The 18,706-nt window shown below is 51.3% G+C and overlaps 1 protein-coding gene across 1 annotated transcript in view; it reads right to left on the bottom strand.

The window, feature by feature from the left end:
- Window positions 1-2,191: 2,191 nt before the first annotated feature.
- Window positions 2,192-18,706, bottom strand: part of SLC9A5 (solute carrier family 9, subfamily A (NHE5, cation proton antiporter 5), member 5) — a 19,835-nt gene continuing 3,320 nt past the window's right edge. Inside the window, exons 2-16 of the mRNA XM_012660546.1 lie at window positions 17,663-17,965; window positions 15,563-15,726; window positions 15,294-15,372; window positions 14,850-15,027; window positions 14,074-14,294; window positions 13,648-13,850; window positions 13,335-13,424; window positions 13,167-13,237; window positions 12,318-12,447; window positions 11,732-11,820; window positions 11,453-11,579; window positions 7,530-7,700; window positions 6,961-7,030; window positions 6,199-6,333; window positions 2,192-3,658 (exon numbers count right to left, since the gene is read on the bottom strand). Coding sequence (XP_012516000.1) covers window positions 3,186-3,658; window positions 6,199-6,333; window positions 6,961-7,030; window positions 7,530-7,700; window positions 11,453-11,579; window positions 11,732-11,820; window positions 12,318-12,447; window positions 13,167-13,237; window positions 13,335-13,424; window positions 13,648-13,850; window positions 14,074-14,294; window positions 14,850-15,027; window positions 15,294-15,372; window positions 15,563-15,726; window positions 17,663-17,965 — 2,504 coding nt within the window. The 3' untranslated portion in view covers window positions 2,192-3,185. The remainder of the gene's footprint in view (window positions 3,659-6,198; window positions 6,334-6,960; window positions 7,031-7,529; window positions 7,701-11,452; window positions 11,580-11,731; window positions 11,821-12,317; window positions 12,448-13,166; window positions 13,238-13,334; window positions 13,425-13,647; window positions 13,851-14,073; window positions 14,295-14,849; window positions 15,028-15,293; window positions 15,373-15,562; window positions 15,727-17,662; window positions 17,966-18,706) is intronic.

Below are 18,706 nucleotides of genomic sequence, written 5' to 3'. Positions count from 1 at the left end.
TGGAAACCAGAGTCACAAATGGAGGCAGATTCAGATGCTCAGCCTAAAAAGGAGACAGAGAGGAAGGAGAGAGCTACAGGATGCACAGCTGCAGGATGGCAAAGGTACAGATAGAAACGGGGACAGACTGAGGCCTGGCAGGAAATATTGGGGGGCTAGGCGTGGAGCCAGCCTGGGGTGGCTGACCACAGCGGGCTCTGTGGGCTGAGCTTGCAGGACTGAGCAGTGACTCATGGGGCCCATCTCTGTGGCTCTCCTGGCAGCAGAATTTACTCACAGCAGCCTTTTCCACTGAGATCATGAAATGGGAATGGGCCTCCCTTCCCCAACCCTCCCTCAGCCTCCTGTTCCTTGCCAACATGACTCAATCGAAAATGAAATGGGGGCTGTGGGCCTCAGTGGGCCTAGAGACCCATAGCCATTCCCTTCACTCTACCCCAAACCTTGCTCACCCCGCCTTAGTACTGCCCCGGACAGTGAGGCCAACAAGTACTCCAAAACTTCCAGACCTCTCTTGCCTTCGACCTAAATAAACTCCAGACTCTTTAGTATGACATTCAAGGCCACCCGGAGGCATCGCAGCCTTCCTGTCGTCCTCCCAGACTGTCTGGAAAATGAATCTGATCATAAGTGTTGTCTCCTACTGTCTCCTCTGCCTGAAGGCCCACACCCACCTGCCCTGATCGAAATCCTTTCTCCTTCAAGGCCTGGATGCTGCACCTCCTTCTTCACGAAGCCTTCCCCAGCCATCTCCCCTCTGCTCAGGCAATCCTGCCCCTCACCGGCCCCCACCCGTGCTCCCCTGCCCCTGCCTGCCCTGCTGAATCAGAACCTTTGGGGTAGGCCTGGGAGTATGCATGTTAGACAAGTTCCCAGTGATTCTGACACTAACATCTGAGAACCGACTGAGGCCTGCCCTCCGTAGCACCAGCCCCTTCACATCCCTGGATGGCTGAGGTTTCATACATCTTCCACCTGGCACCAGCCACCCCACACTCTGACTCCTCCCAGAAGCCTGCCCAGATCTCCTCAAGGCCCCACAGCACTTTTCACACAGCCCTGCCTTGCAGTATAAGACCTATAATGGCAAACACTTGTGATCCCTTACCGTGGGCCAGCCCCCTGTGTAGAGTCCTCCCCATTTTGTCATTTAGTTCCGCCAGCAACCTTGTGAAGTATGATTGTTATCTCGTTTTAGAGATGAGGACACTGAGGCCCAAAGACATTATGTAACATGCCCAGGGTGACATAGCTGGTGAGTGACAGCTAGGACTGCCTGACTTCAAACTGTCGACTGCTAGTTAACCAGTAGGCCTTATCACTGCCTACTGTAAACACTGTGAGGGCAAAGCCTAAGTCACTCTTCTCTTCTTATCTTCGCCACAGATAACACAGAAAAAGTTATTGTTAGTTGGCCAAGTGTGCCAGAAAGTAGGTTAGTGATTGCCTAGGGCCGAGGAGGGCAGGGGATGGGGAGTGAGTACAGGGCTTCTTAGGGGAATGATGAAAATGTTCTAAACTTAGATCGTGGTGAAGGTTGCACAACTCTTGTGACTATATTAAAAACACTGTACACTTTAGATGGGTGAATTTTTATGGTATATAAGTTACATCTCAAACTTTTTTTAAAGTCTTTCAGACACAGTGGGAATTGGGGTTTGGGGACTGCTGTTACCTAGGCATTTCTAGCCATGTTTCTGGACCCCACACTACGATTTGTATCATAAGCACTCAGGGTAACCAAGTCCCTTGAGACTATCTTTCCACCTGTCACATGCAGAAGGACATTTCTGTTTATTTGTCCTACACCTGCCTCCAGGTTTTCAAGAAATGTTTATCTGGTCCCAGGTGTGTGGTGGCTGCATCTTGGGGCAGCTTGGCACCTGACCTCTTGGGTCTCTTTCCCTGCTAGGCTCTCTCATTCTGTAGACTCCCAGTTCTGTGACCCATGCCTATACAGTAATCCCCTAGACTGCCACTGCAGGCCCCTGCTAAGGGGACAATATTGGAAAAGCATGGGAAAGGTAGTAGGGGAGGGGAGGCAGAGGAACTAACAGTCCTGCCTGGGATCCCCCCACCCAACCCCGTCCTCTGGCCCCCGGGGCAGGCAGCAGGAGTTTACATTTCTCACCAGATGCCCCTGTTGTCCCTTACCCTGGAAATGCCCAGACACATGGACACGGGACACCCATCCATCTGAGAGATGTTTAATGTATCTCAGGTTCAAGGTACAAAACACAAGGCAGGTGCTAACCCCTGGAAAGTCACCTGCCACCCAGTCAGCCCCCTCCTTGCCACTGCAGCCAGGCTTCCCAGCCCCCAGAGCAATGGAGTAGTTGGGGAAGGGCTACCTGGTTCCTTCCCTGCTTGGGGAATGTTGAGGTGGTGACATGGGAGCCCAGAGGCCACTGTGTCCCCTCCTCAGAAAACCCAGACCCCAGGATCAGAAAGGTCCAGATTTGGACCCAGAGCAGCAGATCCCTAGAGTGACCCTGGCTAAGAAGCAGTTCTGAACTGGAACCTGGCCCAGCCCCCTGGCGTTGGTCCTGGGAAAGGAGGAACTATTATCCCAGTATCTGGCAGCAAAGGGAAGGGGCTAAGCAAGAAGTGGAGGCAGAGATTCCCACTGCCCTAAAAAAAATGGACTGTGGGTAGCTGACCCAACATGGCAGCAGAGCCCAAGGTTGGGGCCAGCCCTGCCTCCCAACCCAGTCCCTCTGAGGACCAGCCCCTCACTGAGCCTCCTTGTCAGGACGCTGTCCCTGAGCCAGTGCTGGGGAGCGGGTAGAGGGTAGGGAAGGCCAGCGTCTACTAAGGAATGATGCCCTTACTTTGGGGCCAGGGACAGCTGCCTATAGTAACCCCAGAAAGGCCCACTGGGGAAGGGGTATCAGCTACCCAAATATCCAGGCCTAGCCCCTAGAAGTCCTGGACTGGGTCCTGACCCAGAGTAGGGTCCTTATTGATACGGAAAGTGGCAGGGGTTAGGAGCAGGGAGGGTGGTAAGAAGGGTCCCTGTGAGGACCAGCTCGGGAGACCCCTCTGACCAGTCCCAAGAAAGCCCAGTTGCTACTTCAGTCCAGGCCCCACTGGCCCCATGGCAAGCTGAACGGGCTCTTCTGCCCATTGCCCAGGGAGCTCTTCCCACAGGGGCTCCACCTCCTGCTCCTCCCCAAGGCCCTGGGCTACAGCCGTCCACCTCTGTTGAACTGGATGCACCAGTGGGAGTTAGCAGTGCCCGGGCTAAGATGGGTGCGGTTCTTGTGGCCCATGAGGGGCTGCAGCTCTTGCTGTTGGGGGATGTCAGCACTGCTCTCACTGTGGGAGCGGCCAGCCTTGGCCAGGCTTGGGGGAAAGGCGAAGCTAGGGCGTGGATCAGAAGGCAGGTGGAGAGGGGCCTGGGGCTCTTCGGCACCCAGAGGGTAGGGAGGCAGGCGGGTCAGAGTTGTGGCCTGGGTGCAGGGAGGGGATGCCAGGCTCTCCAGGGATGAGATGCTCTGGTTCCAGCCCGTCTGCATGTCCACGGGCACAATCTTCGTGGTTTCCGAGGACACATACACTGCCAGGTCCCCATGCCCGCTCTTCCAGGGTAACTCCTTCTCTGCACAGGTTGGGGATGGGGGGATGATGCGTGGGCTTGGGCACACCTCAAGGCTTCCTGGGGACAGAGAGTACACAGGAGCTCGTTACCAATACAGTGGAACCCTTCTCAAGCATAAGCACGTTCTCATAAATAAACTCATTCCACAGTTGCCATATTACATCCATTTGTGCAATTATTTGATGCATAGCTTGCTGAGGGGAAACACCATGGCTGGTTTGCTCTCCTTTGTATCCCTAGTTCCTGGCACAGGTCTGGGCACACAGTAATTGCTCAAGAAGTATCTACTGAACACATGAAAATAACTAAAGCAAGAGAAAGCAGGAGCCAGGCAGGAAGGAAGCCCCATCTTCGATCCCCCTCCCCTGACTGGCAGCACCAGTCTCAGAAACAGCATCCTGCCAAGCCCCATCCCAGCCAGCCAGCCAGGGACAGAAAAACCTGGAGGCTCCAGGCCAAAGGCTTTGCTGCTGGGCACCCTGCCTAGGCACCCACCACAGCCCTCTGGTGGGACAGAACCCAGGAGTGTGAGCTCATGCAAACCTAACAGCAGGCCAAAGCTATGCCGCAAAGGGGATGACGCAGCATGAGGGACAGGAGCTGAGAATCCCAGAACTGCTGCGGCGGAATCACTGGAAGTCTGAGGTTCTGAAAGAGGAAACATGGGAAAGAGAAGCCCTCTGGCCACCTACCACCCCAGCTTTCCAAAGTCAAGCACAATGATAAAGTCCTGAACAGTCCAATAAGCTTCTTGATTGAGTATATTATGAAATGTATTGATGCTATGATTAAAAGTAAAACTATATCTCTTGAAAGACCTGGAATATTAGAATTTAATAACAAAAAGCCTAAAACAACCAAAACCTTCCATGTTCACCTTTAGAGGATGCTTGGGAACTGGGGTCTGAAAACCGATAAATGAAAGAATCAGGCATTTATCCATTCTTTCCTGTATGAACTGTGTCTCAAAGGAACCAAATAATTGATGAAGGGAAGTTTTTTTATAGAAGAATTCCTGCTAATAAATGCAGGTGAAAAAATAGATATAGAATATCATCATTGTACAACCTCTAATGAAATTTTGAATCTGGCACTGATCATCAGTGGCTGTTGAGACTGTTTAAGGAAAAGCTGATGGGGCACTTGGTCATGGTTGGCTCAGGGAAACAACGTCTGAACCCAGTGAACAATGTTAACCTCATGAAAAGAGCAACAACCAGATGGTATGTGTTTCCTGATGTGATGCAATAGGAAGTACGCCATCACATATGAAATGTTCTTAGCGAAAAATTAAAACTGAAATATGATCTAGATTGAAATGCCGGTTTAAAGGAAATATAAGGCCGGGCGTGGTGGCTCACGCCTGTAATCCTAGCACTCTAGGAGGCCCAGGTGGGAGGATTGCTGGAGGTCAGGAGTTCGAGACCAGCCTGAGCAAGAATGAGACCCTGTCTCTACTAAAAATAAAAGAAATTAACTGGACAACTAAAAATATACAGAAAAAATTAGCCGGGCATGGTGGCGCATGCCTGTAGTCCCAGCTACTCAGGAAGCTGAGGCAGGAGGATTGCTTGAGCCCAGGAGTTTGAGGTTGCTATGAGCTAAGCTGACACTATGGCACTCTAGCCCCGGCAACAGAGCAAGACTGTCTCAAAAACAAACAACAACAACAACAAAAAAAAACATTGAAAAAACACACTTGAGGGTGCTTGAGCCAACCACCAGTGATATCTAACATTATGAGTGAATTAGGTCTCTACACATGTGGAAACACATATATACTGTTTGTGTTTTTTCTTTTTCTTTTTTTTAAATATAATTTATTTTATTTTATTTTTTGAGACAGAGTCTCAATCTGTTGCCCTGGGTAGATGTGCCCAGCCTGTTTTTCATTTTTTTGAAAGTGCAGCCTGCAACTCCTGGGCTCAAGCTAGGCCCCTGCCTCAGCCTCCTGAGTAGCTGGAACTATAGGCCCACATCACCACACCCAGCTAATCTGTTTTTTGTAGAGATGGGATCTCACTCTTGTTCAGGCTGGTCTCAAACTCTTGGCCTCAAGCAATCCTCCCACCTTGGCCTCCCATGCTGAGATTACAGGCATGAGGCTCCATGACCACCCAGCCCTATACTAGTTTTTTATCCACAATAAGTCCATTTTGGTGAATTCAAACTCCTCCCCCAAGTCAGGCTGCCACCCTCACCTGGCGCTCTACCTGAGGGCAGGTGTGCTAAGCATGGGTTCCTCCCCAGACTGTAAAGGGGGCAACGTGGCAGTGAAAGGCTATGGGCTTTGGAGTCAGATGGGTCAGGTTCAAATTCTGGTTCTGGTTCTTACTGTGTGACGCTAAACAAGTCAAAAGCCGCTTAGACTCTATGAGCTCCATTTCCCCTTCTTGGTTGTTTTTGGGTTGAATCAGATCACATATGTTAGGCGTCTGGTATAAAGGAGGTGCTTAGTAAATGCTGGTTGGTCAACAAACTAGTGGTGAGCAAACTAGTGAATAGGAATAGGGAGTTGTCTGGAGTAGAAGCCATGAGTGAAGAGGAAGGAAACCAGCTTGCTCCAGAGGGGAGGGAGACAGCTAGGAAGCTGTTACCTGAGACCTTGCCTTCTTGGAGAACCTCACTGGTTGCCCGAGCCACAAAGATGATCCCCTCGTCGTCCTCCTTCTCAGTCTCTGAACTGTCACTCTCTTCTTCCTTGTCAGACTCCACAGTCAGTATCACAGCAGCTGGACAGAGACAAGAGCGGAGTTGGGCAACCAGCCCAGCAACTGCCTCCTAGTGCTCACAGCCCCAAGGCAGCTCCCTGTCCCCTCAAGCAGAGCCCACATTGGCAGAGGCACCTGCTTTCTCCTCTGGCTGTTTCGAGCACTGGCCTAGGGGTAGGGACTTGGGAGGAAGGGATGTGACAATGCAGAGCCCAAGGAGGCAACCAGAGGAAGCTATGAGGGTCACACTTTCCAGCTTCCCCATCCTCTTCTGTCAGCCCCGGAACACATGATCAACTGAAAACATGAGCATCTGCAGAGCTAGAAGGCCCATGGACATCCAGCTCATACAAAACATTTTGCAGGCAAGATATTGGGCCCCAGGGTCCACCCATCTTTCAAGGCCCAGACCAAGCTCCCCCTTTTCCATGACACCTTTTCCAAGTCCTCAGGACCTGTAGCTCATAGTTAGAATCGGGCACCTCCTGTCACAATTTGTCTATGTGCTTTGAACATTTTCAGCTTGGAAGTCAAGTGTGCCCATCTAGTCCCTGATGGTGCTCATGCACAACCCCCGCCCCCAGCAGGTACTCTGGGATGCTAGGCTCTTCCCCACTTCCCTCAGTCCCACCCCTGCTCCCTGCTTGCCTGTGTCCTGAAAGCCCAGGTCTCGAGGAGGTTTCCCATTTGTAGCCTCAGCATTAGCCACACCATCCTTCTAAGGACCAAGAAAGAAAACCTGAGCCTCTGGCCCTGGCTCCACACTCCCACCCTCTCATCTGGTGGGATCAAGAGGAGGGCATGTTTTCCTAACCCAACAGGGGAGGGAATTTGTGTCACTTCCAATGGTTCTACCACCCCTGCTCCAACCAGGCAAGAATTGTGCAGTCTAAGTAATCCATGCATGGCCCAGTAAGGGCTCTGAGTGCATCAGCCTGGGCTGATTAGGGATGTCCTTTTGTCTTGCCTGTATCATCTCTGGTAGGAGGTCCTGCTACCTCCCAGCAGGAGACCACATGGCCAAGAGACTGCTCTCCCTCTGAAGACCTCACCTGACCCTGCTGGGGCTCTAGGAAGATCTAAAAGGGAACCCAAACTGCTACAGTTGCCAAGTCTCTGAGGACTATCCCCCTAGGCTGGATCCCAATACTTGGAGACTCAACACTGTGTGCTGTCAGCCTCCAGCCCCAAAGAGGAGTCCCAGAGAAAGGACATGCCTTCCTGCGGCCAGTCTTGCGAAGTCGTGGCTTGCTCTTGGTGAAGCAGATGTTGTGCTTGGTGGACTTAAAGGACTCCAGCCGCCTCTTCATGTTCTGCTGGAAGATCTCCTTGTCCTGCCGCTCCTGCGCGTCCTCTGAGATGAAGTGGCGGCTGCAGCTGGCTTTGTACTGGCAATGACAGCCCCGCCCCACCATGAGGCCGGGTGCCTTGGCCTCCCACAGGAACCCCAGGCCACAGCTCCAACATGTTCACCACAGGCCCTGCCAACCCAGCTTTTCCAGAATTAGCCACGGATTGAAAAACAAAAAATAAATAGGAACGCGGCCAGAGGTTCTGTGTTCTCAGTTCCCTGGGGAAAAGCTTCCCTTAATCCCAGAACTTCTTCTCCCAAACCTGGCCTTCTCCATCCCCTACTGCCCTTTCCCAATTCTCTCTGATATGAAGATGACCCTCTGTCTTGTCCCCCAGGGCTACTATGAGACCATGGGGGACATTTCCTTCTTTGCACCTCCATTTATCTGAGCCTGGCTCACACACCTGGCCCGCCTGCTCCCTGCTAGCTACACAGGATCCTCCACCTAGATTCTCCATCCAGCTATTTCCACAACCACCACCATGACATCCCGAGCTGTGCTTTGGACTTTTAGAACTATAGAACTATCTCCCCTGACACCCTGTACCCTCTCGGTCCCAACAATTCAGAACCACCCCCATCATCTGCTGTTTTTAACTCTTTCTCATAAAGACCAAGCCCACTACCCACTCATCTAGACTGCCTCCGTCTCTGCCCGGGGCTGCTTAGCAACCCTTCCCTCATCTAGCAGTAATCCCCAAAGTCCTGCTCAGTGTGTTTCTTCTCTTTTTTTTTCTTTTTTTTTTAAATCTCAAGCTATGTCAGATGCTCAGTGTGTTTCAGATCATCTGGTCTTGCCTCACCTCCCTTTACCTCACATGAGCTCCCTGCCAGTCTCCCATCTGCCCTTCTCCACCCACACACCAGGAGGTGCCCCTCTGCCCACCTCCTTCAAAGGGCCCACGACTCCCAGCCCCTCCTTCCTGCCTCCATCAGCTCCTGCTCCGTCCTATTTCTCTACTCTCCAGCATCTGTACTCTTCCCTCACCACCAGTCCCCTCCCCTCTGTTCAAGCAAGCCTCTGCCCTTGACTCCTTGAAGACAGTCTTCCCATTGACACCACCATCTCCCTTTTTGTAATTTGATTCTGACACTTTTTCTCACACCCAGTACTTCCTTAAATACCAGAAATGCAACTCTAGGGTCTGCAACTCCACAGCCCTCCTTCTCCCTGGTCACCAGTGCTGTGGCCTCTGTCTAGGTGGCAGCCTGGCCTCTGTGCAGCATCCAGCCCTCTTTCCACCCCCGGCCTCAGGCACCATCTGCTACTGCTTCTGCGAAGGACTTCTCCTCCTCTGTTGGCTCCCTCCCTTTCTCCCACGGGCATTCCTCACAGCCTTGGCCCCCCTATCTCCCTCTAAACGCTCTCCCAGAGGACTTATCCATTCTCTTGACTTCAGCTATCTCGACCATATAGGTCTATGGTCCCCAAACATCAGCCATCAGACCAGCTGCATTTGAGTCACCTGGGGATCTTAGTAAGAACACAGATTCTCAGCCCATTCCAAAGTACAGAATCAGAATCTCCAGGAGGCAAACACAGGAATATGGATTCTAGCAAGTTACCTGGGAGATTCTGAGGCAGCCAGGTGAGGAAACCTCTGATATAGATTGCTCCCAAATCTTCCTCTCTAGCCCCTACCTCTCTCTTAAACTATAATCTTATCTTTCTAACTGCGTAGTAGACACATCTGTCTCTCTCTAATGATATTTCTGTGAAGAACATGAGGAATTATAAATTGTGTCACGGTACAACTAAGTAGATTCAGAACTGGTTGAGTAATCATACCCCAAAAATGCTTGATCCAAGTCAGTCTGGAGGAAAGTCTTTAGTAGCATGCCACAGGGCTCTGTTCTCAGCTCTATCCTGTTCAACATTTTTATGTTGATTTGGATGAATACAAAGTTAACAGGCTTAGCAAATTTTCAGGTGATATGAATCTGGGGAGACATTTGGTGGCAAACATGGGATCCAAACAATGGAATGATAGGCTAAATCAAATAAGATGACATTTAACAGGATAAGCACAAACTTATTCCAGATTTTTAAAAAATTGACTATACATGAACTGATTGGACTGAACCCATTGACCAATCTTACACACACACACACACACACACACACACACGCATATACCCAATCATTATGTACTTCCTGATGTGGCACAATAAGAAATACATAGCATACCTATTGAACATCCCTGAATCTGATCAGGCCTCTAGATTTAATGACCAGGAAATACAAGGAATGGAGGAACATGTTAAGCAACACCACTGGAATACAATCAGCAAAATCTAGAAAATGGGAAATTTTCCAAGACAAAGTATCCAGTTTCTTCAACAAATAAATAGCAAGGGGGAAAAAAGGGAGGGGAAGGAACTATTATAGATTTTTATTAATGAAGAGACATATTTCCCAAATGCAAAGTGTCTTTATTTGAATTCTAATTTGAACATCCAGCTGGAAAAACGTATTTATTGAACACCGACTGGATGTAAGAGTTCTTGCCACCTAAAGATACATACTAATATTTAAAGATGATGTGGTATGATATCTGGAGTTTGCTTTAAAATAAAGTGTGGGCACGGTATGTATGTAATTATAAATGTAACAATCATGCACTGATAGTTATCAGAGCTAGGTGATAGATAAATTTGAGTTATTTTATTCTCTCTACTGGAATTTTACGTAATAAAAAAGTTTTTTAAAAACCACATAGGTTAGGATGAGATATGGTCTGGATAGCCATTAACTGAGGAAGACATAGGGATTTGGCAAATTGTAGGGATAGTATGGGGCCCCAGGGTGGTGAGACAAAGCTGGAGGGATCCTGGGCTGCAGGAAGAGAATGGAAAGTTCTAGAACTAGAAAGGTGAGAAAGTCCCTCTGCCCTGCCCTGGCCAACCACAGCTAGAGTAGCACCTTACATTCTGGGCCCTGTCTCTTATGGCCAGAGAAGACACACCAGAGGCAGGAGAAGATGCTGGCTTGAGGACAAGGGGGACCGTGTCGAAGGGAACTGTCTTGGAACTTTGGAAGATTTATTCTGCAGAGCTGCAAAAAGTCAAATCAGGACCAGTGGGTGCAAGTTAAAGGAAGCCGATTCTGTCTCCACAGTAGAAAGAGCCTTGACTGTTAAAACTGCCAGGAATGCTAATAGCTGGCTTCCCATTTCAGAAAGGTTCAAGGTAATAACTTGCTGCCCCCTTGTGGGATTAGAATAGATTCTCTCCTGGATGGGCTGGGCCTTTCCAGCCGTAAAGCTTCATGATCTGCATTGGACTAACTCCTGTTACTTAAACAGATGCCTGCCTTCCTCAGGCTAAGCTGGTCCTGCATGCGTCCTAGGAGCTCTTCTTTCTGTCTGGCACCCAGCCATTCTCCAGTGACTCTCAAGGCCTCCTGTAATCTGTGTCCTCCTCTCCCCTTCAGGGCCAGTCCACTAGGACTATGTGCTCCTCTCCCTGCGTACCACCAAGCTCTAATCTGCAGTGTGTCACTCCAGCTTCCCAACTGGCTCCTGGCCTCTCAATTCACCCCCTCCAATTTGATCTGTACCCTGCTACCAGAGAAGGCATCCTTAAACATTACTCATACCAGGCCAACCCTGTCTCAAAAAAAAAAAAAAAACACAAAGGTTTCTTATTACTGATGAGGGGAAACCCACACTTCTGCAGGGCATCCACAGCTCTCCATGAGCTGGCGCCAACTGCCTCTGGAGGCCCTAATCATGGCCTCCCCAGACCACCCTCACACCCTCAGAACTCGTGCCTGCCTGCTCTCACCCTGCGGCGTGGCTTGTAGAGGCCTCCACAGAGCAGATGATGCATCACAGCATCCTCACGGTCCCGGCCGCTGCGTACTGTGTCAATCACCTGCAGATCCAGACACGCTCCACTGCCACTCTCCCTCCTGCAGGAGGCAGGGGACAGTGTGCTGGGGAGGGAGCAGGAGGCACAGGCCAGGGGAAGGGCAGAAACAAAGGTGCTGACAAATCTTGCCCAATGATGGAGAGGGCCCAATGGAGAGGAGCTTGAGGAAGGGGAAGGGGCTCATGGACTCACAGCAGGTTGGTGACAGAAGTCTCTGCCACAGAATTGCGGCTGGGCATAGAGGGCAGTGTGAGACCTGCGGAAGACAAGACGTGGCCTCCCTGCGGGGGTCACGATCAGGGTCAGACAGCAATCAGATGGAAGGTAGCCCAGGCAGAGGATAATAAAGAGAATAACAATGATTAATGCTTATTTTGCTCTTTTGATGTGTCAGGTACTGTGCTAGGCACTTTGCATACCGAATCCACAAAACTCTGTCACATAGGTCCTCTTATTCCTGCTTTCTTACAGCTGAGAGAACTGAGGCTCAGAGTATAAGTGACTTACCCAAGGTCACAGCTTGGAATTTATAACAACTGCACCACTTCTGCTGACTCCAGAGTCTAGCTGTTTCCCACCTTTCTGTACTGCCCGCCAGACTCTGAACTTCAGCACCAGGCCCAGCTGGTTCCTGCAGCTGCCACTTCACAAGCCCATGCAGCCAGCTGGGAATTCCCAACGCCCTGCTCAGGGCCTACATGCTGGTCACTCCTCTCTGTCCTGCTCTGCTGGCCATCTGCCCACCCACCACTGGCCCATCTGGTAGCTGCCGGCCCACCTGGTCCACAAAGCTGATGGCATCGCGGATGTTGAGTCTGTAGTACACATCCCAGATCTCGTCCCGGATGCGGTAGGCTGACCGCCGCATCAGCAGCTGACTCAGGTACTTCTTGTCAAACTGCTCCCACCTACAGAGGATGCCAGGCCCAGCCCTGAGTACCATCCCCACGGCCCAGCTGGCTGGCCCTTCCTCAGATGGGGCAGGGACACTACCAGCCTTTTCTTGGTATGAGCCTCAGCCAGGGAGAATCTCAAGTCTAGTCCCTGCCTTTATGGAATTTACAGTGTTATGGGGAAGCCTGACATTAATTTGAGTTATTACAAATAACTGTAAACTTGCAACCATGACAAGAACTACAAAGGATAACTATAGAGTATGACAGGGACTTGTCCTCCTCATCAGGGAGGCCAGGGAACGCCTCCCTCAGAAATTGATGCCTACGGTGAGAGCTGAAGGATGACCAGAAGTTAAGTGAGAGGGAGGCAAGGGAGCGTTCTACGTGGAGAGAACGACATGTGCAAAGGTCCCAGCAGCCAGGCTGGGGGAGCATGGTGGGTCCTGAGGCTCTAAAACAGGGTCCGTGGAATTAGCAGGCAGACAGTCAAAGACAGAGCAGAGCACAATGAGGCTAGAGTCTGGCAGGTACTAGACCATGCAGGGCCAGACAGGCCACATTGGGGAGACTTGTCTTATCCTGAGAGCACTGGGATGCCACTAAGGGCTTTAGGCAGAGGTTACTCAGCCTGAACCTGGCTCTGTCCCTTCTCAGAAGTGTGGCGCACCCCCCATGCTGCCCTGGCTGGTGGGGCTGCTGCTGCTGAAGGAGCCTCGGGGCAGCTCCCTCACCTGTCCCTCCAGTAGTGGTAGCCATGGTGCCCCACAACGTCCTCCACTGCAGCCAGAATGTGGTCAAAAGTCTAGAAGGGGGGTGGGTAGGGGGACTAGATCAGGACTCTGCCCAAGATGGGAGAAGGGAGGGAGGGAGAGGTGGAAGGATGGGGTTCTGGTACCCACGTGCTCATGCAGCTCCTGGTTCAGGGTTGGTTTGTGATGCTCACTCCTCTTCACCTTCAGCCACTTGACCAGCGGCTTGATGGTCAAGCCCTACGGACAGGCAGGAGGTGAGCCCTGTCCTGTTCAGTTCCCTGCTGCCTTTCTCATCCCATACTTAGGCTTCAGCTTCTGCACTGCCACCCTACTACACTCAAGGTCTGGGAAGTCAGGTCCCTGCATCCCCCAGTGGGAAGAGAAGGCCTGTCCCATAGGCTCCAAGACTCCCCTAGGGCCTGCCAGACCCTCTCCCCACCAGCCTCATGGGCATTCCCACCTGCACAATGACTGTGAAGAAGACCACCACAATAGTGGTGGCCACGAAGTAGTCTTTGGCAGGGACCTTGGTCCTGTCCAGTAGGATGACGAGAGCAAAGGCCACAGCACCCCGTAGACCCCCATAGGACATCACCACCTGGTCAATCTTGTCCAGAGGGACCAGCCGGAACTGATTCAGCACCCACGTCTGCAGGACTACACCTACAGCAGGAGGGAGGCCAATGGGAGCAAGGCGTTGGGAGAGGAGGACACAGGAGTGGATGGTACCAAGTACCTGGGCTAAGGTCTAATGGGGGTGGGAGAGGTGAGCAACAGGAGAGGCTTAGGAATTGACAAGGATGTGGACTGAGATTGGAGAATGAGCTTCAGGGGCAAGGAAAGGGGGACAGGAGAGGATTGGGAAAGCAGTGGGTGCCAGCAATACCGAGGGCTCGGAAGAACAGGATGAAGACAAGGGTGCCCAGCACCAGCCCAGAGTCCCAGGCCCACTTAGAAGAGTCCACAGCTGAGATGCCAAGCAGCATGAAGATGACGGTCTCAGCACAGCTGGCTAGAGTCTTCATTGTGTATTTGACAGCCGTGCGTGACTTATGGGAGATGTTGGCCTCCACGTACTTCTTACAGCCCAGGCCACACATGGTCACCCTGGGAGAGGGATGGAGACAGGGCAAGTGAGGAGGGGTCCCAGGGAGCTCAGTCTCTGAGGTTTGAGCATGCTGCAGAAGGGAGCATTGCCCATGACAGATGTCAGACTCTCAGAGTGAAGCCTAGGGAAGCATGAAGTCTGCTATTAATAGTTAGTAGTGGTGCTGAGATAACAGCCCAGATCTCCAGGCTTCCCCTCATGCCTCCTGGAAGGGAAGGTGGGAGAAACATGCTCTGACCAGCAGATTCTCTGAGGCATCTTTTGGAGGGCTATGGCCACCAGACCTGGAAGTCTACTTCCAGCCCAGACCACACCCCAGAGGGCACTTCAGGCAGAAGAAAATTGGGTTCTAGGGTACCCAGGACAGTTCTGGAGGCAGCTCCTGAAATATTACCTGAAGTGTACTGTCTCCGCAGAGGAATCTGAGGCTCCTACTACCACAAGGTCTCAGGGAAACCTATGGATTCCCCAGGGTACTGCTTCTGCTCCCTATGAAGGGCAACCATCTCCAGGGCCCCCTCCCAGCTGCCTGCCTGCAAGGCCCCCAGACTCACGCAAGAATGGCGGAGAGCGAGGCCATTTCAGCAGTGAGGTAGGCTGCATAGGCGAGGAGGAAGACCAGCAGCGGCTCGATGATGCGGACCCGCTTGGTGAAGCGTGTGGTCAGGGCCAGGAGGAAGGCAAAGACTAAGCCCACAGCTGCCCCGCCCAGACTGACCACAAACAGGGAGGCTGGGGGAGGAGTGGGTTATCAGCATGACCCCTGACCCAGACCCTCCTGGGGCTGACAAGACTGCTGCCTGGCAGGGAGTGGAGGATGATGCCCACTGCACTCCCAGAGGCTTAGGACCCCAGAGCCAGGATCCCAGGGCAAGCCCCTCCCAGACCCCGCTTCTCTCCATAGAGGAGGGGAGGAAAAGAAGATGTGGGATGGAAGGGGCTCAGCAACCCAGTAGAGGCAGACCTCCAATGCCAGCTGAGAGGGGAGAAATACTGACCGACTCCCTTCAAGTAGTCAGTGGCCTGCACGTTGGCAGAGCCCATCTCCACAAAGGAGTTGCAGACCTTGTACAGCACCTAGTGAGGAGAGGAGAGTCAGGAGCAAGGTGGGGAAGGCAGCAACTGGGACTGCTGAGAGACAGTGATAGCTGAGACCACATTTCTTCACCAGGGGACCCATGGGAAGAGTCTGAGTCAGTTCCAACACCCAAATGACCAAGGTGTGCAGACTGGGGACAGGGAATGGCAACCAGCTGAGCGCTCTCACCACAGTGACTGCATCATTGAGCAGGGACTCGCCAAAGACGATGATAAAGAGAGTCTCATTGACGTGCACCTCCTCAAAGACAGCCAGCACAGCCACGGGGTCCACAGCTGAGATGAGGCTCCCAAACAGCAGGAAGTCCAGGAAGCCAGCCTGCACCCTAGGGGCTATTTAAGGAGAGTTGGAGGACAGGCCAGTAGTTGGTAAAGATGGATGACACCATCTCCTGCAGCACTCCCTGGGACCAGCCCCGGCTCCACCTCCGCGCCCCCCCATAAAACAAGGATACCCAAGGAGGACTTGGGATGGTGAAGAGAGCACTGGCTATGAGCCAGGCTGCCTATGCCTAAGGCCTGACCTGGCCACTTACCACTTGTGTGATGTTGGCTCTGTCATTGTCACATGACTTCTCTTAGCCATGCCTTCTCATCTGCCTACCTCGCAAGATTGCTGCAAAAATCAACCCAGCCATTTAGAAAAGAAAAAACAACCCAGGAGATGGCTACCAAAGCTCTATGTGACCTGAATGGCTAAGGTGGTACAGGTATTAATAATAAAAACTGTAGCAACAGTAATCACAACTACCAGGAGGAAAACTGGCTGCTAACTGGCTTTTATTAGGGAAAATAACAAAGAAATGTACTTTCTCCCACACCTTTGGTTCCCAGCCAAAGGTATGTGGCACAATTCTCTGAATAGAGTACGAAAAGCACCACAGGTGGGACTTGAACATGTCATATAATACATATAATGACATGCTCGATACATACATATAATGGCACGATTGGCCGGGCGCGGTGGCTCATGCCTGTAATCCTAGCACTCTGGGAGGCTGAGGCGGGTAGATCGCTCAAGGTCAGGAGTTCGAGACCAGCCTGAGCAAGAGCGAGACCCCCGTCTCTACTACAAATAGAAAGAAATTATCTGGACAACTAAAAATATATATATAGAAAAAATTAGCCGGGCATGGTGGCGCATGCCTGTAGTCCCAGCTACTCGGGAGGCTGAGGCAGGAGGATTGCTTGAGCCCAGGAGTTTGAGGTTGCTGTGAGCTAGACTGACACCACGGCACTCTAGCCAGGGCAACAGAGCCAGACTCTGTCTCAAAAAAAAAAAAAATGGCATGTTCAAGTCTGTGAGCCTCAGTTTCCCCATGTATACATTGAAAATAATAATATTTACTTTAAAAATTTCTTTATTTAGCCAGTGCCTGATACATAGTAAGCACCCAAAAGATACTACCTATTGTTAGGATTACTACTATTATTATGATCTGATGTCCTGATGTCCTCCCTTCCCTTTCTGCCCCAAATAGTTCACTATCTCAACAGGAAAACCAGGTTGGAGTCCCCCGGTGGGAATTGCAAACCTCTCCTTGTACCTTGGAAAAAGTCTGAATTACCAACATTCGGGGTTGAATGGATTTCTGGGGTCAGGAAATTAAGAAGGTAGCAAGAGAGGGCAGCCTAATGGCAAAGAGCCTCAGAAAAATGGACCTCTCCTGCTAACCTTGGACCTGATATCAAATGAATGTAAGGAGCTCTATTTCCTCATCCATTTAATGGGACAAATTATACCCCCAACATGGTTGCTATGAAGAGTCAGTGGGATAAATAAGGAGAGAACACCCAGTGTAGTGTCAGTATTTTGTGGACGTGTAATGTGTATTTATTAAAAATAATAATACAAGCAGGAAACCACCCTGACATGGCCCAGGCAGAGCCAGGATGGTAGGCCCTTGCAGGAATAGGGAGCTGTGCCTCAGGGGAGCAGGGCTGGCAAGTGGCAGTGCGGTAACAGGGCAGGATGCAACAGAGTGGTAACGCAGGCTCCCCAGCCTTGGCAGCCCACACACAGCTGGGAGCCAGGCTCCTGCTCAGCTGTCATGTTGCAGACGCCCAGACTCGACTGGCAGACACACCTAAATGAGGGCTGAAGCCCATCCGGTGTGTTGCCTTGCACTCCAGGTGGGAGAGACCTAAGATGGAGCTCACAGCGCATGGCTCTCGCCAGCATGAGACCTCCAGAGTTGGAGGAGAGGGGAGTGGGGCGATGGGTCTGGGAAAGCCTCCCTCTGCCAACCCAGGTCTTAGGATCACTCACCCACAAGTCCAGCCTGCTGCAGGCTCCAGAGGGCAGCACCTGTGGTGAAGGCATTCCATAGTGTGCCCACCACAGCATAGGTGAGGATGGCACCCAAGTTGTCAAAGAACAGCCGGCTAGGCATAAAATAGCCTGAGTCCAGCACGATAGGAGGCAGCAGGAAGAGGAAGAAGGTGCCTGGCTCCAGCTGGTACTCAGCTTTCTTGGCCACAGCCAACACAATGCCCCCCAGCACCAGGCCCAGCAAAATCAGCAGGCAGCTCTCAGGGACCAGAGACGTTACTTTCCGAGACAGATGAAACACTACAAGGCAAAAAGAGGACAGGAGGTATCAGCTTATGAAATGCCCTCCCACACACTGGCCTATAACCCCCAGTCTTAAAAGGTTACCTAAGGTCATGGGACCAAGGGAGGAGACTTCTAGAATCTCTAATCTTCAGGGCTGCAAACCCTGCCCTGCAGCCAAAGCTGTTATTTTCTTGGTGTTCCTGTCATGCCAGGGCAATCTAGGCCTTTGCTTGCTTTTTCCCTTTCTAGAAATGCCCCCTCCTTGCTACTCTCATCCTCAGGGGACCTCACCTTTCTCCACAGCCATTATTTAAACCTCAGCAAATGCTACCCAGTATCTTTTTATGCATAATATAGCTGTAAAAATCAGGGCATCTGGATTCAGGTTGCTTAGCTTCAAAGCCTAAGGCCTCCATTTACTAGTCCTGTGACCTTGGAGCAAATAACTTCACCTCCCTGACCCTCAGTTTTCTTATCAGCAAAATGGGAGTAAAAACAATAATGATCTCATAGGATTGTTGTAAGTATTTAAAAAGGCAATCTACTCAAAGGCACTTAGCACACTGCTTTATAGTAAGCACCCAAGAAATGTTATTTATTATTATATTAATATTATGATGTCCTGCCTCCCTAACTAGAGCATAATGTACATTATAGCTCCTAGGAGGCTAGGAGACCTCCTAGCCCAATGTGCTTTTCATTATATGGACTCACTCAGGACTCTTGGGGACTGGGCATGGTGGTTCACATCTATGG

This window comes from Propithecus coquereli, unplaced genomic scaffold, assembly GCF_000956105.1.
Source record: "Propithecus coquereli isolate 6110/MARCELLA unplaced genomic scaffold, Pcoq_1.0 Scaffold67, whole genome shotgun sequence".
In the NCBI taxonomy this organism is placed as follows: Eukaryota; Metazoa; Chordata; class Mammalia; order Primates; family Indriidae; genus Propithecus; species Propithecus coquereli.
The sequence above is the reverse complement of the archived record's forward strand: the minus strand, read 5'-3'. Positions and strand labels throughout refer to the sequence as shown.